This window comes from Glandiceps talaboti, chromosome 22 (genome assembly GCF_964340395.1).
Source record: "Glandiceps talaboti chromosome 22, keGlaTala1.1, whole genome shotgun sequence".
NCBI lineage: Eukaryota > Metazoa > Hemichordata > Enteropneusta > Spengelidae > Glandiceps > Glandiceps talaboti.
This window is the reverse complement of record NC_135570.1, coordinates 17,953,496-17,979,199: the sequence shown is the minus strand read 5'-3', so window position 1 is coordinate 17,979,199 and position 25,704 is coordinate 17,953,496. Positions and strand designations below refer to the sequence as shown.

At 36.0% G+C, this 25,704-nt stretch overlaps 1 protein-coding gene across 1 annotated transcript in view; it reads right to left on the bottom strand.

The window, feature by feature from the left end:
- Positions 1-1,776: 1,776 nt before the first annotated feature.
- Positions 1,777-25,704, bottom strand: part of LOC144452148 (N(6)-adenosine-methyltransferase non-catalytic subunit METTL14-like) — a 65,199-nt gene continuing 41,271 nt past the window's right edge. The window contains exons 7-11 of the mRNA XM_078143185.1: positions 17,441-17,582; positions 17,183-17,275; positions 11,424-11,540; positions 9,903-10,113; positions 1,777-2,087 (exon numbers count right to left, since the gene is read on the bottom strand). Coding sequence (XP_077999311.1) covers positions 1,777-2,087; positions 9,903-10,113; positions 11,424-11,540; positions 17,183-17,275; positions 17,441-17,582 — 874 coding nt within the window. The remainder of the gene's footprint in view (positions 2,088-9,902; positions 10,114-11,423; positions 11,541-17,182; positions 17,276-17,440; positions 17,583-25,704) is intronic.

Here is a 25,704-nt window from a genome sequence, read left to right as displayed (position 1 = left end):
ATGTTGTCATTTTCAAACCTGGTTAATGTTGTTTGGCCTCATATGGTTGTTTTTGCTATCATTACTCTGTTCAAGCATGTCTGAGTTATGACTTTGGACATGAAAACTGTGCCAACAAAATGGCTGCCAGGCAGCCATATCGGATTGTATCAAGATGAAAATGGATATGCACATGTATGTCATAGAACACTGTCCTAATACCAACTTTGAACGAGATATGTTCAAGCATGTCTGAGTTATGGCTTTGGACATGGAAAATTCGCAAACAAAATGGCTGCAGGCAGCCATATTGGATTGTATCATGATGAAAATGGATATGCACATGTATGTCATAGAACACTGTCCTAATACCAACTTTGAATGAGATTTTTTGAAGCATGTCTGAGTTATGGCTATGGACATGGGAAATTCGCAAACAAAATGGCTGCCAGGCAGCCATATCGGATTGTATCATGACGAAAATGGATATGCAAATGTATGTCATAGAACACTGTGCTAATACCAACTTTGAATGAGATTTGTTCAAGCATGATCTGCTAGGCGGCCATATTGGATCGTATTATAAAAAAAATTGACGTGCATATTTATGTCATAGTATGTTGCCCCTGTACCACGTTTGAAAAAAATCGGTCCAGGCATCCCCAAGAAACGGTTGCGGATGGCCGGACGGACGCACGGACAGATGGAACCCAATCCATAAGATATACTAATAATATTGATGTCGAAAGACGTCATTGACAAACAAATTTGTCACTAGACAAAAACTAGACTCAATTGGTATACCGCTACCACGTAGTAGTAGTCAAGTATGCTCGACTTCGGAGCAAGTCGCTGTACCTGAAGGACCGGCCCGATCGGCCAGGAGGAGTAAGTTTACACGTGGAAGCACATGTCGTGTGCTTGTATGTTGGCGAATCTATGCGGATTGTTTTTGGTAAATACAGATGGATTTCGTAAATAGGAGAAGTTTAATATTCATCATCAAAGAGCTTTAGCCGTTCATACTTTCAAGGGGTGTGGATAGAAAATCATTGAACGATCTTGAACACAAGAAATCGTGTACTTGTACAGTGCAAGGTCACTGGAAGTACTGTACTTTCCGTACATGTAGTTTTGACTTGCACTTGTGAATTTAGTTTGCAGTCAATTTACCTAATACTGTTAAAAACTGAGCAATGTGTCCCACATGATGAAATATTTTGCTATCCGTTAAAAACAATTTTCGCGTTTTCAAATTTGTGTTACGATCAAAGTAACCAAAATATGAATCATTGAAATTTGAATGTGTAAACACGTAACCTTTGGACTCAGCATTTAAACACGACCCCTCAACTGCACAACTTTTAGGACAGTACCACCTACAACACAATATTGTCAGCTATCAAAAGTTTTTAGCTTATGCAAATAGCAACGGAGGTAGGGGGTCCCACATGACTCGCGTTTGTCGCAATGCATGCTGGGAAACCCGGAAGAAAACTGCGTGAGGACCCCCTACAGAGTTGTAAACCGGAAGTGGATAGAAAGTGAGAAACCTCAGTAAAACACAAGTTACAGGTTGCCCTTAGAGGGCGTCCTGGAACTAATTAGCTGATAATCTTAAAAGTCCTTTGTGTCATTAATGAGTCTACTTTCTATCCTGACAACACAATAATTGAAATATAAAAAAATGATATCTTAAATTCACATATAAACAAAATATTGACTGTAAACACAAGCCCTGGGTGAAGTCAACTCTTACATTTTGGTATGAATTGGTGAACCGAATGACTTATTATGTTATCGTTGTTGAAATCCACCTCTATGTAGCCCTCTACCCCTACCACCAAAACCACCCCTTCCTCCCATCCCACCTCCTCGACCCCCCATCCATGGCCCCTGCTGAGGTGCACCACCCCTACCTCCACCTCTACCAATAGGTCCTTGGTTTCCCCTTTCTTTGATTTTTGGTGGAGGAGATTTTGGTCGAAGTCTTTCAATTTCTTCTGAGCAGCCAGTCAGGAATCCAGTAGGTGTTTTGTTAAAGTTAGATGTGTATGATTCACTGTTATAATTACTATTTGTCAATTGTGGTCCAACTGTTAACCAACCTATCAATAAATAAAGAAATATTCATCTTGAGAATGTAACTTATAATTCCTAATTAAAATGTGCCATATTTTCATTACCTAAGTTCAACCCATATCTTGGTTACCTAAGTTCAACCCATATTTTCGTTACCAAAGTACAACACATATTTTGGTTACCTAAGTTCAACCCATATTTTGGTTACCTAAGTTCAACCCATATTTTGGTTACCTAGGTTCAACCCATATTTTGGTTACCTAAGTTCAACCCATATTTTGGTTACCAAAGTTCAACCCATATTTTGGTTACCAAAGTTCAACCCATATTTTGGTTACCAAAGTTCAACCCATATTTTGGTTACCTAAGTTCAACCCATATTTTGGTTACCAAAGTACAACCCATATTTTGGTTACCTAAGTTCAACCCATATTTTGGTTACCTAAGTTCAACCCATATTTTGGTTACCTAAGTTCAACCCATATTTTGGTTACCTAAGTTCAACCCATATTTTGGTTACCAAAGTTCAACCCATATTTTGGTTACCAAAGTTCAACCCATATTTTGGTTACCAAAGTTCAACCCATATTTTGGTTACCTAAGTTCAACCCATATTTTGGTTACCTAAGTTCAACCCATATTTTGGTTGCCTAAGTTCAACCCATATTTTGGTTACCTAAGTTCAACCCATATTTTGGTTACCTAAGTTCAACCCATATTTTGGTTACCTAAGTTCAACCCATATTTTGGTTACCTAAGTTCAACCCATATTTTGGTTACCAAATTCAACCCATATTTTGGTTACCTAAGTTCAACCCATATCTTGGTTACCTAAGTTCAACCCATATTTTGGATACCTAAGTTCAACACATATTTTGGTTACCTAAGTTCAACCCATATTTTCGTTACCAAAGTTCAACCCATATTTTGGTTACCTAAGTTCAACCCATATTTTGGTTACCTAAGTTCAACCCATATTTTGGTTACCTAAGTTCAACCCATATTTTGGTTACCTAAGTTCAACCCATATTTTGGTTACCAAAGTTCAACCCATATTTTGGTTACCTAAGTTCAACCCATATTTTGGTTACCTAAGTTCAACCCATATTTTGGTTACCTAAGTTCAACCCATATTTTGGTTACCTAAGTTCAACCCATATTTTGGTTACCAAAGTTCAACCCATATTTTGGTTACCTAAGTTCAACCCATATCTTGGTTACCTAAGTTCAACCCATATTTTGGATACCTAAGTTCAACCCATATTTTGGTTACCTAAGTTCAACCCATATTTTCGTTACCAAAGTTCAACCCATATTTTCGTTACCTAAGTTCAACCCATATTTTCGTTACCTAAGTTCAACCCATATCTTGGTTACCTAAGTTCAACCCATATCTTGGTTACCTAAGTTCAACCCATATCTTGGTTACCTAAGTTCAACCCATATTTTCGTTACCTAAGTTCAACCCATATCTTGGTTACCTAAGTTCAACCCATATTTTGGTTACCTAAGTTCAACCCATATCTTGGTTACCTAAGTTCAACCCATATCTTGGTTACCTAAGTTCAACCCATATTTTGGTTACCTAAGTTCAACCCATATTTTCGTTACTCAAGTTCAACCCATATCTTGGTTACCTAAGTTCAACCCATATTTTGGTTACCTAAGTTCAACCCATATTTTGGTTACCTAAGTTCAACCCATATTTTGGTTACCTAAGTTCAACCCATATCTTGGTTACCTAAGTTCAACCCATATTTTGGTTACCTAAGTTCAACCCATATTTTGGTTACCAAAGTTCAACCCATATTTTGGTTACCTAAGTTCAACCCATATCTTGGTTACCTAAGTTCAACCCATATTTTGGATACCTAAGTTCAACCCATATTTTGGTTACCTAAGTTCAACCCATATTTTCGTTACCAAAGTTCAACTCATATTTTCGTTACCTAAGTTCAACCCATATTTTCGTTACCTAAGTTCAACCCATATCTTGGTTACCTAAGTTCAACCCATATCTTGGTTACCTAAGTTCAACCCATATCTTGGTTACCTAAGTTCAACCCATATTTTCGTTACCTAAGTTCAACCCATATCTTGGTTACCTAAGTTCAACCCATATTTTGGTTACCTAAGTTCAACCCATATCTTGGTTACCTAAGTTCAACCCATATCTTGGTTACCTAAGTTCAACCCATATTTTGGTTACCTAAGTTCAACCCATATTTTCGTTACTCAAGTTCAACCCATATCTTGGTTACCTAAGTTCAACCCATATTTTGGTTACCTAAGTTCAACCCATATCTTGGTTACTTAAGTTCAACCCATATCTTGGTTACCTAAGTTCAATCCATATTTTGGTTACCTAAGTTCAACCCATATTTTGGTTACCTAAGTTCAACCCATATTTTCGTTACCAAAGTTCAACCCATATTTTGGTTACCTAAGTTCAACCCATATGCCTGAAGTCATTAACAAAATGTGGATAACAGAACTTACAAAATGTGGGTATTAAACAGAACTTACAAAGTGTGGGTAACAGAACTTATAAAATGTGGGTATTAAACAGAACTTATAAAATGTGGATAACAGAACTTACAAAATGTGGATAACAGAACTTACAAAATGTGGATAACAGAACTTACAAAATGTGGATAACAGAACTTATAAAATGTGGATAACAGAACTTACAAAATGTAACCTATATTAAATAAGGTAATATAGGTTACAATCAAGTAGGCCATTGCTGTAAATAAGGTACTATAGGTTACAATCAAGTAGGCCATTGCTGTAAATAAGGTACTATAGGTTACAATCAAGTAGGCCATTGCTGTAAATAAGGTACTATAGGTTACAATCAAGTAGGCCATTGCTGTAAATAAGGTACTATAGGTTACAATCAAGTAGACCATTGCTGTAAATAAGGCATTATAGGTTACAATCAAGTAGGCCATTGCTGTAAATAAGGTACTATAGGTTACAATCAAGTAGGCCATTGCTGTAAATAAGGTACTATAGGTTACAATCAAGTAGGCCATTGCTGTAAATAAGGTATTATAGGTTACAATCAAGTAGGCCATTGCTGTAAATAAGGTACTATAGGTTACAATCAAGTAGGCCATTGCTGTAAATAAGGTATTATAGGTTACAATCAAGTAGGCCATTGCTGTAAATAAGGTATTATAGGTTACAATCAAGTAGGCCATTGCTGTAAATAAGGTATTATAGGTTACAATCAAGTAGACCATTGCTGTAAATAAGGTATTATAGGTTACAATCAAGTAGGCCATTGCTGTAAATAAGGTATTATAGGTTACAATCAAGTAGGCCATTGCTGTAAATAAGGTACTATAGGTTACAATCAAGTAGGCCATTGCTGTAAATAAGGTACTATAGGTTACAATCAAGTAGGCCATTGCTGTAAATAAGGTACTATAGGTTACAATCAAGTAGGCCATTGCTGTAAATAAGGTATTATAGGTTACAATCAAGTAGGCCATTGCTGTAAATAAGGCCTAAACTAAGTGGTCAATATAGTACCCTAAACTAAGTGGTCACTATAGCACCCTAAACTAAGTGGTCAGTATAGCACCCTAAACTAAGTGGTCAATATAACACCCTAAACTAAGTGGTCAGTATAGCACCCTAAACTAAGTGGTCAATATAGCACCCTAAACTAAGTGGTCACTATAGCACCCTAAACTAAGTGGTCAGTATAGCACCCTAAACTAAGTGGTCAGTATAGTACCCTAAACTAAGTGGTCAATATAACACCCTAAACTAAGTGGTCAATATAAAACCCTAAACTAAGTGGTCAGTATAGCACCCTAAACTAAGTGGTCAGTATAGCACCCTAAACTAACTGGTCAGTATAACACCCTAAACTAAGTGGTCAATATAACACCCTAAACTAAGTGGTCAATATACCACCCTAAACTAAGTGGTCAGTATAGCACCCTAAACTAAGTGGTCAATATAACATCCTAAACTAAGTGGTCAATATAGCACCTTAAACTAAGTGGTCAGTATAGCACCCCAAATGAAGTGGTCACTATAGCACTACAAACTAAGTGGTGAATATAGCACCCTAAACTAAGTGGTCAATATAGCATCCCAAACTAAGTGGTCAGTATAGTACCCTAAACTAAGTGGTCACTATAGCACCCTAAACTAAGTGGTCAGTATAGCACCCTAAAATAAGTGGTCAATATAACACCCTAAACTAAGCAGTCAATGTAACACCCTAAACTAAGCAGTCAATATAACACCCTAAACTAAGTGGTCAGTATAGCACCCTAAACTAAGTGGTCAATATAACACCCTAAACTAAGTGGTTAATATAACACCCTAAATTAAGTGGTCAATATAACACCCTAAACTAAGTGGTTAATATAACACCCTAAACTAAGTGGTCAATATAACACCCTAAACTAAGTGGTTAATATAACACCCTAAACTAAGTGGTCAATATAACACCCTAAACTAAGTGGTCAATATAACACCCTAAACTAAGTGGTCGGTATAGCACCCTAAACTAAGTGGTCAATATAACACCCTAAACTAAGTGGTTAATATAACACCCCAAACTAAGTGGTCAATATAGCACCCTAAACTAAGTGGTCAGTATAGCACCCTAAACTAAGTGGTCAGTATAGCACCCTAAACTAAGTGGTCATTATAACACCCCAAACTAAGTGGTGAATATAGCACCCTAAACTAAGTGGTCAATATAGCATCCCAAACTAAGTGGTCAGTATAGTACCCTAAACTAAGTGGTCACTATAGCACCCTAAACTAAGTGGTCAGTATAGCACCCTAAAATAAGTGGTCAATATAACACCCTAAACTAAGTGGTCAATGTAACACCCTAAACTAAGCAGTCAATATAACACCCTAAACTAAGTGGTCAGTATAGCACCCTAAACTAAGTGGTCAATATAACACCCTAAACTAAGTGGTTAATATAACACCCTAAACTAAGTGGTCAATATAACACCCTAAACTAAGTGGTTAATATAACACCCTAAACTAAGTGGTCAATATAACACCCTAAACTAAGTGGTTAATATAACACCCTAAACTAAGTGGTCAATATAACACCCTAAACTAAGTGGTCGGTATAGCACCCTAAACTAAGTGGTCAATATAACACCCTAAACTAAGTGGTTAATATAACACCCCAAACTAAGTGGTCAATATAGCACCCTAAACTAAGTGGTCAGTATAGCACCCTAAACTAAGTGGTCAATATAACACCCTAAACTAAGTGGTCAATATACCACCCTAAACTAAGTGGTCAGTATAGCACCCTAAACTAAGTGGTCAATATAACATCCTAAACTAAGTGGTCAATATAGCACCTTAAACTAAGTGGTCAGTATAGCACCCCAAATGAAGTGGTCACTATAGCACTACAAACTAAGTGGTGAATATAGCACCCTAAACTAAGTGGTCAATATAGCATCCCAAACTAAGTGGTCAGTATAGTACCCTAAACTAAGTGGTCACTATAGCACCCTAAACTAAGTGGTCAGTATAGCACCCTAAAATAAGTGGTCAATATAACACCCTAAACTAAGTGGTCAATGTAACACCCTAAACTAAGCAGTCAATATAACACCCTAAACTAAGTGGTCAGTATAGCACCCTAAACTAAGTGGTCAATATAACACCCTAAACTAAGTGGTTAATATAACACCCTAAACTAAGTGGTCAATATAACACCCTAAACTAAGTGGTTAATATAACACCCTAAACTAAGTGGTCAATATAACACCCTAAACTAAGTGGTTAATATAACACCCCAAACTAAGTGGTCAATATAGCACCCTAAACTAAGTGGTCAGTATAGCACCCTAAACTAAGTGGTCAGTATAGCACCCTAAACTAAGTGGTCATTATAACACCCCAAACTAAGTGGTCAATATAATACCCTAAACTAAGTGGTCAATATAGCACCCTAAACTAAGTGGTCACTATAGCACCCTAAACTAAGTGGTCACTATAGCACCCTAAACTAAGTGGTCAGTATAGCACCCTAAACTAAGTGGTCATTATAACACCTCAAACTAAGAGGTCAATATAGTACCCTAAACTAAGTGGTCAATATAGCACCCTAAACTAACTGGTCAATATAGTACCCTAAACTAAGTGGTCACTATAGCACCCTAAACTAAGTGGTCAATATAGCACCCTAAACTAACTGGTCAGTATAGCACCCTAAACTAAGTGGTCAATATAACACCCTAAACTAAGTGGTCAGTATAGCACCCTAAACTAAGTGGTCAATATAGCACCCTAAACTAAGTGGTCAATATAGCACCCTAAACTAAGTGGTCGGTATAGCACCCTAAACTAAGTGGTCAATATAACACCCTAAACTAAGTGGTCAATATAACACCCTAAACTAAGTGGTCAATATAGCACCCTAAACTAAGTGGTCAGTATAGTACCCTAAACTAAGTGGTCAATGTAACACCCTAAACTAAATGGTCAATATAGCACCCTAAACTAAGTGGTCAGTATAGTACCCTAAACTAAGTGGTCAATATAACACCCTAAACTAAGTGGTCAATATAAAACCCTAAACTAAGTGGTCAGTATAGCACCCTAAACTAAGTGGTCAGTATAGCACCCTAAACTAACTGGTCAGTATAACACCCTAAACTAAGTGGTCAATATAACACCCTAAACTAAGTGGTCAATATACCACCCTAAACTAAGTGGTCAGTATAGCACCCTAAACTAAGTGGTCAATATAACATCCTAAACTAAGTGGTCAATATAGCACCTTAAACTAAGTGGTCAGTATAGCACCCCAAATGAAGTGGTCACTATAGCACTACAAACTAAGTGGTGAATATAGCACCCTAAACTAAGTGGTCAATATAGCATCCCAAACTAAGTGGTCAGTATAGTACCCTAAACTAAGTGGTCACTATAGCACCCTAAACTAAGTGGTCAGTATAGCACCCTAAAATAAGTGGTCAATATAACACCCTAAACTAAGTGGTCAATGTAACACCCTAAACTAAGCAGTCAATATAACACCCTAAACTAAGTGGTCAGTATAGCACCCTAAACTAAGTGGTCAATATAACACCCTAAACTAAGTGGTTAATATAACACCCTAAACTAAGTGGTCAATATAACACCCTAAACTAAGTGGTTAATATAACACCCTAAACTAAGTGGTCAATATAACACCCTAAACTAAGTGGTCGGTATAGCACCCTAAACTAAGTGGTCAATATAACACCCTAAACTAAGTGGTTAATATAACACCCCAAACTAAGTGGTCAATATAGCACCCTAAACTAAGTGGTCAGTATAGCACCCTAAACTAAGTGGTCAGTATAGCACCCTAAACTAAGTGGTCATTATAACACCCCAAACTAAGTGGTCAATATAATACCCTAAACTAAGTGGTCAATATAGCACCCTAAACTAAGTGGTCACTATAGCACTACAAACTAAGTGGTGAATGTGGCACCCTAAACTAAGTGGTCAATATAGCACTACAAACTAAGTGGTGAATGTGGCACCCTAAACTAAGTGGTCAATATAGCACTACAAACTAAGTGGTGAATGTGGCACCCTAAACTAAGTGGTCACTATAGCACTACAAACTAAGTGGTGAATGTGGCACCCTAAACTAAGTGGTCAATATAGCACTACAAACTAAGTGGTGAATGTGGCACCCTAAACTAAGTGGTGAATGTGGCACCCTAAACTAAGTGGTGAATGTGGCACCTCAAACTAAGTGGTGAATATGGCACCCCAAACTAAGTGGTGAATGTGGCACCCTAAACTAAGTGGTCACTCAAATCAACCAATCTTACCTGGTCTTATTGATTCATCATTGCCAAATAAATGTAGTCTTCTCCTCCCAAGACAGAAATGTTCAATGATGTGAAATATCTCAATAGGTTTCTCCAAACTACCATACTTTGGTTCTTCTGATATGATAACATCTAAATCCACATTAGCATGAATAAAATCACCATCAGTTGACCTCCGCACTGTTCCTCTGATTCCCATCAAACAATGTTCCTGTAGATCATAATCATATCAACAATTAGCTGGTGGAAACTAAGTCTTTGATATAACCCTACCTTAGTTCTCTGAAATATAGCAGTAGGTTCTAAGTCTATGATATAACCCTACCTTAGTTCTCTGAAATATAGCAGTAGGTTCTAAGTCTTTGATATAACCCTACCTTAGTTCTCTGAAATATAGCAGTAGGTACTAAGTCTTTGATATAACCCTACCTTAGTTCTCTGAAATACAGCAGTAGGTTCTAAGTCTTTGATATAACCCTACCTTAGTTCTCTGAAATACAGCACCAGGTCCTAAGTCTTTGATATAACCCTACCTTAGTTCTCTGAAATACAGCACCAGGTTCTAAGTCTTTGATATAACCCTACCTTAGTTCTCTGAAATATAGCAGTAGGTTCTAAGTCTTTGATATAACCCTACCTTAGTTTTCTGAAATACAGCACCAGGTTCTAAGTCTTTGATATAACCCTACCTTAGTTCTCTGAAATATAGCAGTAGGTTCTAAGTCTTTGATATAACCCTACCTTAGTTCTCTGAAATATAGCAGTAGGTTCTAAGTCTTTGATATAACCCTACCTTAGTTCTCTGAAATATAGCAGTAGGTTCTAAGTCTTTGATATAACCCTACCTCAGTTCTCTGAAATATAGCAGTAGGTTCTAAGTCTTTTATATAACCCTACCTTAGTTCTCTGAAATATAGCAGTAGGTTCTAAGTCTTTGATATAACCCTACCTTAGTTCTCTGAAATACAGCACCAGGTTCTAAGTCTTTGATATAACCCTACCTTAGTTCTTTGAAATATAGCAGTAGGTTCTAAGTCTTTGATATAACCTTACCTTAGTTCTCTGAAATATAGCAGTAGGTTCTAAGTCTTTGATATAACCCTACCTTAGTTCTCTGAAATATAGCAGTAGGTTCTAAGTCTTTGATATAACCCTACCTCAGTTCTCTGAAATATAGCAGTAGATTCTAAGTCTTTGATATAACCCTACCTTAGTTCTCTGAAATACAGCACCAGGTTCTAAGTCTTTGATATAACCCTACCTTAGTTCTTTGAAATATAGCAGTAGGTTCTAAGTCTTTGATATAACCCTACCTTAGTTCTCTGAAATACAGCACCAGGTTCTAAGTCTTTGATATAACTCTACCTTAGTTCTCTGAAATATAGCAGTAGGTTCTAAGTCTTTGATATAACCCTACCTCAGTTCTCTGAAATATAGCAGTAGATTCTAAGTCTTTGATATAACCCTACCTTAGTTCTCTGAAATACAGCACCAGGTTCTAAGTCTTTGATATAACCCTACCTTAGTTCTCTGAAATACAGCACCAGGTTCTAAGTCTTTGATATGGCCAGGATTCTTGATATTTGTCTTAATCCAACAAATATCTTCACATCTTCTGTATCCCCAGTCTTTCAAGCACTGTGGAGTATCAGAGAGTAACCAAAAATAAGGGTAAAGAAGTCTGAATAGAGTAACAAAGATAAACCTTGTTTGTATGGAGACATACATACATACATACATACCTACATACACACAACCTTATAGTCCGTCAACCAAGGACAGCCGTGTTTTATTTACTACCCAAGATACATAAGGTTAATATTCCTGGTAGACCCATCGTCTCAGCTTGTAACTGCCCTACGGAACACATCGCGCGTTATTTAGATGCCCTTTTACGACCTATTGTGGCATCTCAGCCTACCTACATTAAAGATACGAACCATGCTCTTAAAGTATTTAATGGCTTCCAATTCCAACAAGGTAAGCCACGATACCTTTTTTCTATGGACGTTAAGTCCTTGTATACTTCCATACCACATAATGAAGGGTTAGTTGCAATCGAACACTATCTTAATTTAAGACCTGTACTTGACCCTCCTACCCACGTACTTCTTAGATTGGCTGAACTTGTTCTCACCTGTAATTATTTTACCTTTAATGACAGGTATTTTGTGCAGAAACGCGGCGTTGCTATGGGAAGTTGTCTTGGACCTAGTTATGCTTGTTTATTTATGTCTTATCAAGAACACCTTATTTTCAGCTCATATCAAGGGATCTTACCTGATCTATATAAACGATTTATTGATGACGGCGTTGGTGCAGCATCACTCAAACTTGAGGACCTTATGCAGTTTATTAACTACATATGTAATTTTAATCCTGCTATTCAGTATACTTATGATATTTCAGAACTAACAATCAATTTCCTTGACATCTCCCTTAGGATTGATGGTGATGATATAGCTACATCTATTTATACTAAACCTACTGATTCACATTCATATTTGCAGTATGGTTCATCACATCCTAATAAGTGTAAAGATTCCATTCCCTATTCACAATTACTTCGTTTACGTCGTATTTGTAGTAGTGATTTGGATTTCAGAAAAAGGTCTGCTGAATTTTGCACGTACTTCCATCAACGTGGTTATCCTATGTCTGTTACCAACGCGGCTTTACATAAAGTATCATCTTTGTCTAGGGAAGCTTGTATCAAATCACATGATCAGAGGAGTAACAACGATCGTCCCATACTAGCTCTTACATACCATCCCTTTTCAACTAGAGTTAAAGACATTATATACAAGCATTTTAATATCTTACGTTCTAATAGGGTTACCAATTCATTGTTTCCTGCAGTACCATTAACAGCTTGGCGTCGTGATACCAGTCTTAGAGATATGATGGTACGTACAGAACAACGTGAATTTGAAGTTAATGCTGGTTCTTTTCCATGCGATCGTACTCGATGTGGTACATGTCGTTTCATTATTAATACTAATCATGTTTTTGGCCCTAAGAACAGTGTGCCTGTTACAAGTAGATTTACTTGTATTAGTACTAATGTAGTGTATTGCATTACATGTCAAAAATGTGGTTTTCTATATATAGGTTCAACTGTACGTCGTCTTGGTGATCGTTTCGTGGAACATCTCCGTTTGACCAGACAAAGGAATCGTAACTATCCCGTATCTATGCATTTTATTACAAACGATCATAATGTATCAGATATGTCCATTTCAGGAATTTGTAAGGTTTCTGGTGATGAGAAAGCTTAACTTTTACACACTAGAAAATCTTGTGATATAAACAAACTTAGTCAGGTGTCTGACATTGAGAAAAGGTGGAAGCATGATGGCGGGGATGCGTATGTTCCACAACAGACAACCAAGGTTCCATAAAAACACTTAGAAATGCAAGTCGATGTAATTAGGGTTCGACAGGATTCATCAAACTTCAGCAATGTATTAGCAAAGTACAAGACAAGATGGTCATATACCTAACGTAGAAGAGTTGTCAAAATTGTCGTCAGAGCTGAGATATATCCGTTGCATTGTGGAGTGAGCAATTGCCGTGATTAATTAGGGTTCGACAGGATTCATCAAACTCCCGAAATGTAAGCAAAGTACGAGACAGGATGGTCATATACCCAATGTAGAAGAGTTGTCAAAATTGTTGTCGGAGATAAGACCATTGCATTGTGCAGTGGGCAATCGTTGTCGGAGATAAGACCGCTGCATTGTGCAGTGGGCAATTGTTGTCGGAGATAAGACCGTTGCATTGTGCAGTGGGCAATTGTTGTCGGAGATAAGACCGTTGCATTGTGCAGTGGGCAATTGTTGTCGGAGATAAGACCGTTGCATTGTGCAGTGGGCAATTGTTGTCGGAGATAAGACCGTTGCATTGTGCAGTGGGCAATTGTTGTCGGAGATAAGACCGTTGCATTGTGCAGTGGGCAATCGTTGTCGGAGATAAGACCGTTGCATTGTGCAGTGGGCAATTGTTGTTGGAGATAAGACCGTTGCATTGTGCAGTGGGCAATTGTAATTGGAGATAAGACCGTTGCATTGTGCAGTGGGCAATTGTTGTCGGAGATAAGACCGTTGCATTGTGCAGTGGGCAATTGTTGTCGGAGATAAGACCGTTGCATTGTGCAGTGGGCAATTGCCGCAATTGCGCAATTACAGAGGGAACTACGAGGGTCACGGGACTTGAAATGGAGATCCCTCCCAGCGATAATAAAAACTAAGACACAACTCTGTCATAGGTTATATATATATACATGTAATACCCTTAACTAAGGTTTGGACTGAAAGAACAATACTGTGAGTCGTTCTTTTTTCTGTTGGCCAACTTAACACACTTGTATGGTATACAATTGGCGTACGTATGTACAACTGATGTGATGATGCTGCTTAGACATTGAAAATGTAACATGTGTGTTCAGAAAACTGTATTAACTTGACTTTTATGATAAATATCTAGTTCTATCTCTATCGAGTTGACACTAACTAAATCAGAATTGCAGCTGACACTGTTATTGTGTTTTTTTAATTTTCTTTATATTTTGTTGTTGTCCATGTACATGTACATTTAAGTTTGTGTGTGTTTGTGTGTGTGTGTGTTACTTCTAGCATAACAGTAACACTGTGGCTACTAGGATTATTCTATAATTGTTATGGTTTTTAAGTTGTTACTGTCAATCCTTTGTTATCACTTTGATTATACATGTACATGGCAACTCATCTCTTGTATACTAGTACAAGGTATGCAAATCTATCTATGCAACTTACCCCAAAACTCGGGAAATGAATTCAAAAAGTAACAATTTGTAATCTACTGTAGTTATATACCAGGGCTCGAAATTAGCGGTAGTCTCACGTCAATTGAATACCAGTTTTTCCAAAATGACTTCCAAGTTCGAAAACTGGTAGTCATCCTTGACTGCCACGAAAATCCTGGGGACGCTAACCCACCGTATGCATGGAAGGCCTGCTGACAAGTTGGCGATGTAGCGTGAGCGCTGGACTCTAAAGCTACATGTGATTAGATATGGCTGGCATGTTTGATATTGCTTACTTTGTAGTCAATAACAATGGCTTGGTAAAATAAACAAAATACATGTAGCTTATATGTGATGTTACAAACGCCATAACATCTACTCAAACGCAACACTCTATTGATTTCATGACTGTTCATCGTCTTTTCTATGTCACACAGTTGCGATCAAAATGATACAAAACTTAGGAAAATATACGGAATAAAATTCTCCCACCACTAATCGCGAATGTAATAGTATTTTACAACTAGTCATTCAATACTATGATACCTCAATTTAGCGGAAGGATGAAAATTTACGTCGTTTATCGAAGCCCTTAGCGGAGGAGACAAATCCTAGACACAATCAGAATGATTTCCTATATGTTTATAGATAGTAACAGATAAGATTTAAGGGACGTGCCTTGGCGCATACCATTTCTCTCTAGGGTTGGGTCATAGTATGTTATTTTTTAATTTAAGGGAAACTGAAATGGATGGTGACATGTGACGTTTTATCTTTTACAAAGTAAATAATAATAAAGAGCATAAATGCTCAGATTTGAGAGCATTTGTGTTAAAAGTTTGACAAGCAACCCACACTCCCGAAATGGAATGAGCCACTGATCATTACATGTAACTCTACACTTCACACCATTATTGATTCAGTGAAATAAACTACAACATGGAAAGTACATAATTTTGCTGTGTGACTAGCGATTTAATTAGTGTTTTGAAGTTTATTTCTGTCAATCTCTCTCACGTCCTGTATATATGTTTGAGGCCAGTAACTGTTTGGTGTGTGTGTGTTTGTGGGTGGGGGGGGGGGGTGTTTGTACATGTATACATATGTGTGTGTGTGACTGAATGAATGTAAAATATGTGTATATTTATTACCCTATTTACGTGTTATGCCAAAATTTGTGTCAGTTTGAGGTTTCCAAGTGGACATTGCAAAATAAGAGCTTGGTACACACAATACCCATTTATATGATATTTACTTACTATGATACTAATATGATATAACATGTCAGGGGTCGAAATAATGGCCTTTTACTTGCCCTGGGCAAGTGATTTCAAGGCTTGGGCAAGTTATTTTGAAAAGTACTTGTCCCAAGGGGCAAGGAGAATTTCTTATGATTATTGATCAGGGATGTGTTTTTGCCTGTGTTCATGCTGTACTTATCAGACACTGCACATGTCTGATAGGATTTTGGATACATTGTATAACCATGGTGCCAACAAGTCTGGAAAATTATAACATTGTAGCAATATTGAGAAGACATCTTTCTTGACTGATCACTTTTCAAAACAATCTGGACCAGCTGTCCTTGACGTACTTTGTTTACTCTATCAAGAAAACATACCTGGAATGACCAGTGACTCATTGAATATTGTTCATCAATAGTAAATTACAGCATGATTTTTCAGGTTTTGGGTGTTTGAATCAACTGCAAATTTTACAACAGTCATTTTATTTGAAAATACTACTAGGAAAATATAAACAAATCATACTGGGAGAAAAAAAGTTGGTGGTGATGAGGAAGGAAAGAAAATATATTGACATGGTGGAAAAGGAAATACTTAGAAAGATTTTACATCAGTGTTGAAATAAATGTTAATTTTTATATTGATAGCTTATGAAAGTGCTGAAAAAATTATTTTAACAACTACTTTTCACAAGTGAATAAAAAATTGTATGCTATGCTATAGTATGAATATTAATTAGGCCATGAAAATCAATATTATTTAGGACACTTGTTTATTGTGGAGAGAACTTTTCAGTACCCACAGAAACTTTCAAAGTGACATTTTTTTATAATAAACAAAAGAAAGCCCAATCAATCACAACAGTGCATTTGTAAGCCACGCAAAAATACCCCACTAGTTGGAATGGGCAAGCACTTTTTGATTTGGTGAAGTACTTTTTGTTTTCTACTTGCCCAGTGGACAAGCGAAATTTTTTTATTATTTCGACCCCTGCATGTAGTATTTTAGGACAGGTCAAATGTTTGCATAATATGAATGTCACTAATTTCATGGAAAAAAACTCAGGTGTTATCAGAACATTTATTACTTAATGTTTTGTTTATGCATAAATTATTAAATGCTGAAAAAAAGAATGACTGCCAAATAGTCCCTGTTGACTACCAGTTTTAAAAAGTGGTAGTCAAAGTGACTACCAACTAAAAAAGTTAATTTCAAGCCCTGCATACACATTGAGTATTTTGATATGGTCTTACCTTTCTTCCTTCATCAAGTCCATCTGATGATCCACACCATAAAAAGATGAAAGATCTATGTGCAGCAACAGACGGTATATCTAACTTGAAGATCTGAAATCATAAATTTATAATATTATGAGTTTAAATAGACATTTTTCTCACCTCACAGCTCTGCTTGATCAGAGCTGACACACACAGACCTGAAAGAATAATATGCAATAGTTGATGTATACATTACTACTACAGTATGATATTTCACCTTAGTACAGAACTTACATCATCCCAACTCCAAAATTTTTGATTGGCCATGACACCTGGTCTGATTTGGTATTCCTCCAATGGTGGCTCCACCAGGATTACATCAAATTTGCAGTCTAACTCTCTCAGATCAAATGTCTCCAAATCACAGTTTTGATACCTATTAAAATATGAAACATATCATTTAAAATTACACATGCCACATTCCCGTTATCAAAGAGATAAAAGATTTCATAGTTTGGCCACTAGGAGTGCTGTTTGCAAGCCATTATGGGGCCAGACATGTGGGCCAGAGTAGATGAGTATCACAGTATAAAGACAGCAGACAGAGTTACCAAATATTTTCCACACTTTTTCCAGTTGTAGTGTTGTCAGTGACTACTAGTAATCAATACATACCTAAGGGAGTGTCCAGATTTTACTTCCAGGGGGGGGGGGGGGGGCGCTAAACAAAAATTTCACAATTTTCTGGGGGTCTTGGAAAAAAAACATGATTATTTAATGCAACATAAATCGACCTGCAATTCTGCCACTTCTCTAAGTAACTTTTCCGTGAAGATGTGCAAGACTTGTTTCATCACAATCACTATCAGTGTTATCATCTGTACATAAATTTCCTGAGCTATCAGTATCACAATTGCCGCCATCACTGCCCAGAACATGCATTACAAAAGTATCACTTTCATCAGTCTCAGAGTCACTACTACCTGTTTAACTCATGTTTCACTCATTTGCAGTCATTTTTCTAGCTCTAAATTCTAGTGTTCCTACTCTGTGAGTGGATATTATGTCTAATTTTTCTCTTTTTAATGTTCTCTGTTTGGGTAATTTATGCTCATCAAGATATTTATCTAACTCTTTCACTTTCAGTTTTTCAAGAGTTCCACACAAGAACAACTTCAACCAGTCATAGTCATTATATTTTATTTTCTCTTTTTTTTGTTGCTCTTCCCGATGTCTGGATCTGATGTTTTTACTCTCTCCAGATTTTTCAGATGTTTAATGTAGTTTTTGACAACACTTATGCTGACAATCTCGGCAAAACGAGATTTGGCAATTGCATCATGTAATTGTTTGAAGCATACAGCTTTTTATGTTAGCACGGCGATTGGATGTCATCTACAGCTTGCTTTGTGTTTGCGAAATCACCTAATACTGGAAATAGAAGTTAAACGTAAATATCAGTCAAAGTATAACAAGCAAAAATGTTGATAGTTAAATTATTTCAGTTTTTGACTATTCCTTCTAACAATGAAAATGTTCATATTTACACTTGCATTGTTGACAAGCTGAGCAACAAAACAGGCATTGAAACTAAAGTTGTATTCAATACGTATCTAAAAAGTAAAACAGTTGTGTGAAGTATTTAAAGTATATACCCACATTGCCCAATGGAAATATGTTGTTCTTGTCATTGTGCATGAAATGGTTATCTCCTTTTTTAAGCATAATGATTTAACCTGAAAAAAATACACGAGGAAAAGGGGAAATTCTCCGGGGTCTCCCTGGAAGTAAAATCTGGACACTCCTTAACCACTACTATCATGTATTAGTGACTGCCCGTAATCAAAATCTACCTAACCACTACTGTAATATATTAGTGATTCCTAGTAATCAAAACCTACCTAACCACTACTGTACTGTATTAGTGATTCCTAGTAATCAAAACCTACCTAACCACTACTGTACTGTATTAGTGACTCCTAGTAAACAAAACCTACCTAACCACTACTGTACTGTATTAGTGATTCCTAGTAATCAAAACCTACCTAACCACTACTGTAATGTATTAGTGATTCCTAGTAATCAAAACCTACCTAACCACTACTGTAATGTATTAGTGATTCCTAGTAATCAAAACCTACCTAACCACTACTGTAATGTATTAGTGATTCCTAGTAATCAAAACCTACCTAACCACTACTGTAATGTATTAGTGATTCCTAGTAATCAAAACCTACCTAACCACTACTGTAATGTATTAGTGATTCCTAGTAATCAAAACCTACCTAACCACTACTGTACTGTATTAGTGATTCCTAGTAATCAAAACCTACCTAACCACTACTGTAATATATTAGTGATTCCTAGTAAACAAAACCTACCTAACCACTACTGTACTGTATTAGTGATTCCTAGTAATCAAAACCTACCTAACCACTACTGTAATGTATTAGTGATTCCTAGTAATCAAAACTTACCTAACCACTACTGTAATGTATTAGTGATTCCTAGTAAACAAAACCTACCTAACCACAACTGTAATGTATTAGTGATTCCAAGTAATCAAAACCTACCTAACCACTACTGTAATATATTAGTGATTCTTAGTAATCAAAACCTGCCTAACCACTACTGTACTGTATTAGTGATTCCTAGTAATCAAAACCTACCTAACCACTACTGTAATATATTAGTGATTCCTAGTAAACAAAACCTACCTAACCACTACTGTACTGTATTAGTGATTCCTAGTAAACAAAACCTACCTAACCACTACTGTACTGTATTAGTGATTCCTAGTAATCAAAACCTACCTAACCACTACTGTACTGTATTAGTGATTCCTAGTAATCAAAACCTACCTAACCACTACTGTAATGTATTAGTGATTCCTAGTAATCAAAACCTACCTAACCACTACTGTAATGTATTAGTGATTCCTAGTAATCAAAACCTACCTAACCACTACTGTACTATATTAGTGATTCCTAGTAATCAAAACCTACCTAACCACTACTGTAATGTATTAGTGATTCCAAGTAATCAAAACCTACCTAACCACTACTGTAAGATATTAGTGATTCCTAGTAATCAAAACCTACCTAACCACTACTGTAATGTATTAGTGATTCCAAGTAATCAAAACCTACCTAACCACTACTGTAAGATATTAGTGATTCCTAGTAATCAAAACCTACCTAACCACTACTGTAATATATTAGTGACTGCCCGTAATCAAAATCTACCTAACCACTACTGTAATGTATTAGTGATTCCTAGAAATCAAAACCTACCTAACCACTACTGTACTGTATTAGTGACTCCTAGAAAACAAAACCTACCTAACCACTACTGTAATGTATTAGTGATTCCTAGTAATCAAAACCTACCTAACCACTACTGTAATGTGTTAGTGATTCCTAGTAATCAAAACCTACCTAACCACTACAGTAATGTATTAGTGATTCCTAGTAAACAAAACCTACCTAACCACTACTGTAATATACTAGTGATTCCTAGTAATCAAAACCTACCTAACCACTACTGTAATATATTAGTGATTCCTAGTAATCAAAACCTACCTAACCACTACTGTACTGTATTAGTGATTCCTAGTAATCAAAACCTACCTAACCACTACTGTACTGTATTAGTGATTCCTAGTAATCAAAACCTACCTAACCACTACTGTAATGTATTAGTGATTCCTAGTAATCAAAACCTACCTAACCACTACTGTAATGAATTAGTGATTCCTAGTAATCAAAACCTACCTAACCACTACTGTAATATATTAGTGATTCCTAGTAAACAAAATCTACCTAACCACTACTGTAATGTATTAGTGATTCCTAGTAAACAAAACATACCTAACCACTACTGTACTGTATTAGTGATTCCTAGTAAACAAAACATACCTAACCACTACTGTAATGTATTAGTGATTCCTAGAAATCAAAACCTACCTAACCACAACTTTAATGTATTAGTGATTCCTAGTAATCAAAACCTACCTAACCACTACTGTAATGTATTAGTGATTCCTAGTAAACAAAACCTACCTAACCACTACTGTAATGTATTAGTGATTCCTAGTAATCAAAACCTACCTATCCACTACTGTAATGTATTAGTGATTCCTAGTAAACAAAACCTACCTAACCACTACTGTGCTGTATTAGTGATTCCTAGTAAACAAAACCTACCTAACCACTACTGTAATGTATTAGTGATTCCTAGTAAACAAAACCTACCTAACCACTACTGTAATGTATTCGTGATTCCTAGTAATCAAAACCTACCTAACCACTACTGTAATGTATTAGTGATTCCAAGTAATCAAAACCTACCTAACCACTACTGTAAGATATTAGTGATTCCTAGTAATCAAAACCTACCTAACCACTACTGTAATATATTAGTGACTGCCCGTAATCAAAATCTACCTAACCACTACTGTAATGTATTAGTGATTCCTAGTAATCAAAACCTACCTAACCACAACTTTAATGTATTAGTGATTCCTAGTAAACAAAACCTACCTAACCACTACTGTACAGTATTAGTGATTCCTAGTAATCAAAACCTACCTAACCACAACTGTAATGTATTAGTGATTCCTAGTAAACAAAACCTACCTAACCACAACTGTAATGTATTAGTGATTCCTAGTAAACAAAACCTACCTAACCACAACTGTAATGTATTAGTGATTCCTAGTAATCAAAACCTACCTAACCACAACTGTAATGTATTAGTGATTCCTAGTAAACAAAACCTACCTAACCACTACTGTAATATACTAGTGATTCCTAGTAATCAAAACCTACCTAACCACAACTGTAATGTATTAGTGATTCCTAGTAAACAAAACCTACCTAACCACTACTGTAATGTATTAGTGATTCCTAGTAAACAAAACCTACCTAACCACTACTGTACTGTATTAGTGATTCCTAGTAAACAAAACCTACCTAACCACTACTGTAATGTATTAGTGATTCCTAGTAATCAAAACCTACCTAACCACTACTGTACTGTATTAGTGATTCCAAGTAAACAAAACCTACCTAACCACTACTGTAATGTATTAGTGATTCCTAGTAATCAAAACCTACCTAACCACTACTGTACTGTATTAGTGATTCCTAGTAAACAAAACCTACCTAACCACTACTGTAATGTATTAGTGATTCCTAGTAAACAAAACCTACCTAACCACTACTGTAATGTATTAGTGATTCCTAGTAATCAAAACCTACCTAACCACTACTGTAATGTATTAGTGATTCCTAGTAATCAAAACCTACCTAACCACTACTGTAATGTATTAGTGATTCCTAGTAATCAAAACCTACCTAACCACTACTGTAATATATTAGTGATTCCTAGTAATCAAAACCTACCTAACCACTACAGTACTGTATTAGTGATTCCTAGTAATCAAAACCTACCTAACCACTACTGTAATGTATTAGTGATTCCTAGTAATCAAAACCTACCTAACCACTACTGTAATGTATTAGTGATTCCAAGTAATCAAAACCTACCTAACCACTACTGTAATGTATTAGTGATTCCTAGTAAACAAAACCTACCTAACCACTACTGTAATATATTAGTGATTCCTAGTAAACAAAACCTACCTAACCTCTACTGTACTGTATTAGTGATTCCTAGTAATCAAAACCTACCTAACCACTACTGTAATGTATTAGTGATTCCTAGTAATCAAAACATACCTAACCAGTACTGTAATATATTAGTGATTCCTAGTAATCAAAACCTACCTAACCACTACTGTAATGAATTAGTGATTCCTAGTAATCAAAACCTACCTAACCACTACTGTAATGTATTAGTGATTCCTAGTAAACAAAACCTATCTAACCACTACTGTACTGTATTAGTGATTCCTAGTAATCAAAACCTACCTAACCACTACTGTACTGTATTAGTGATTCCTAGTAATCAAAACATACCTAACCACTACTGTACTGTATTAGTGATTCCTAGTAATCAAAACCTACCTAACCACTACTGTAATGTATTAGTGATTCCAAGTAAACAAAACCTATCTAACCACTACTGTAATGTATTAGTGATTCCTAGTAATCAAAACCTACCTAACCACTACTGTAATGTATTAGTGATTCCTAGTAATCAAAACCTACCTAACCACTACTGTAATGTATTAGTGATTCCTAGTAATCAAAACATACCTAACCAGTACTGTAATGTATTAGTGATTCCTAGTAATCAAAACATACCTAACCAGTACTGTAATGTATTAGTGATTCCTAGTAATCAAAACCTACCTAACCACTACTGTAATGTATTAGTGATTCCAAGTAATCAAAACCTACCTAACCACTACTGTACAGTATTAGTGATTCCTAGTAATCAAAACCTACCTAACCACTACTGTAATATATTAGTGACTCCTAGTAAACAAAACCTACCTAACCACTACTGTACTGTATTAGTGATTCCTAGTAATCAAAACCTACCTAACCACTACTGTAAGATATTAGTGATTCCTAGTAAACAAAACCTACCTAACCACTACTGTAATGTATTAGTGATTCCTAGTAATCAAAACCTACCTAACCACTACAGTAATGTATTAGTGATTCCTAGTAATCAAAACCTACCTAACCACAACTGTACTGTATTAGTGATTCCTAGTAAACAAAACCTACCTAACCACTACTGTACTGTATTAATGATTCCTAGTAAACAAAACCTACCTAACCACTACAGTAATGTGTTAGTGATTCCTAGTAAACAAAACCTACCTAACCACTACTGTAATATATTAGTGATTCCTAGTAAACAAAACCTACCTAAACACTACTGTACTGTATTAGTGATTCCTAGTAAACAAAACCTACCTAACCACTACTGTAATATATTAGTGATTCCTAGTAAACAAAACCTACCTAACCACTACTGTACTGTATTAGTGATTCCTAGTAATCAAAACCTACCTAACCACTACTGTAATGTATTAGTGATTCCTAGTAATCAAAACCTACCTAACCACTACTGTAATGTATTAGTGATTCCTAGTAAACAAAACCTACCTAACCACTACTGTAATGTATTAGTGATTCCTAGTAATCAAAACCTACCTAACCACTACTGTAATATATTAGTGATTCCTAGTAATCAAAACCTACCTAACCAGTACTGTAATATATTAGTGATTCCTAGTAATCAAAACATACCTAACCAGTACTGTAATATATTAGTGATTCCTAGTAATCAAAACCTACCTAACCACTACTGTACTGTATTAGTGATTCCTAGTAATCAAAACCTACCTAACCACTACTGTAATGTATTAGTGATTCCTAGTAATCAAAACCTACCTAACCACTACTGTAATGTATTAGTGATTCCTAGTAAACAAAACCTACCTAACCACTACTGTACTGTATTAGTGATTCCTAGTAATCAAAACCTACCTAACCACTACTGTACTGTATTAGTGATTCCTAGTAATCAAAACCTACCTAACCACTACTGTAATGTATTAGTGATTCCTAGTAATCAAAACCTACCTAACCACTACTGTAATGTATTAGTGATTCCTAGTAAACAAAACCTACCTAACCACTACTGTAATGTATTAGTGATTCCTAGTAATCAAAACCTACCTAACCACTACTGTAATATATTAGTGATTCCTAGTAATCAAAACCTACCTAACCACTACTGTACTGTATTAGTGATTCCTAGTAATCAAAACCTACCTAACCACTACTGTAATGTATTAGTGATTCCTAGTAATCAAAACCTACCTAACCACTACTGTAATGTATTAGTGATTCCTAGTAAACAAAACCTGCCTAACCACTACTGTACTGTATTAGTGATTCCTAGTAAACAAAACCTACCTAACCACTACTGTACTGTATTAGTGATTCCTAGTAATCAAAACCTACCTAACCACTACTGTAATATATTAGTGATTCCTAGTAATCAAAACCTACCTAACCACTACTGTACTGTATTAGTGATTCCTAGTAATCAAAACCTACCTAACCACTACTGTACTGTATTAGTGATTCCTAGTAATCAAAACATACCTAACCACTACTGTACTGTATTAGTGATTCCTAGTAATCAAAACCTACCTAACCACTACTGTACTGTATTAGTGATTCCTAGTAATCAAAACCTACCTAACCACTACTGTACTGTATTAGTGATTCCTAGTAATCAAAACCTACCTAACCACTACTGTAATATATTAGTGATTCCTAGTAATCAAAACCTACCTAACCACTACTGTACTGTATTAGTGATTCCTAGTAAACAAAACCTATCTCACCACTACTGTACTGTATTAGTGATTCCTAGTAATCAAAACCTACCTAACCACTACTGTAATGTATTAGTGATTCCTACTAATCAAAACCTACCTAACCACTACTGTAATGTATTAATGATTCCTAGTAATCAAAACCTACCTAACCACTACTGTAATGTATTAGTGATTCCTAGTAATCAAAACCTACCTAACCACTACTGTACTGTATTAGTGATTCCTA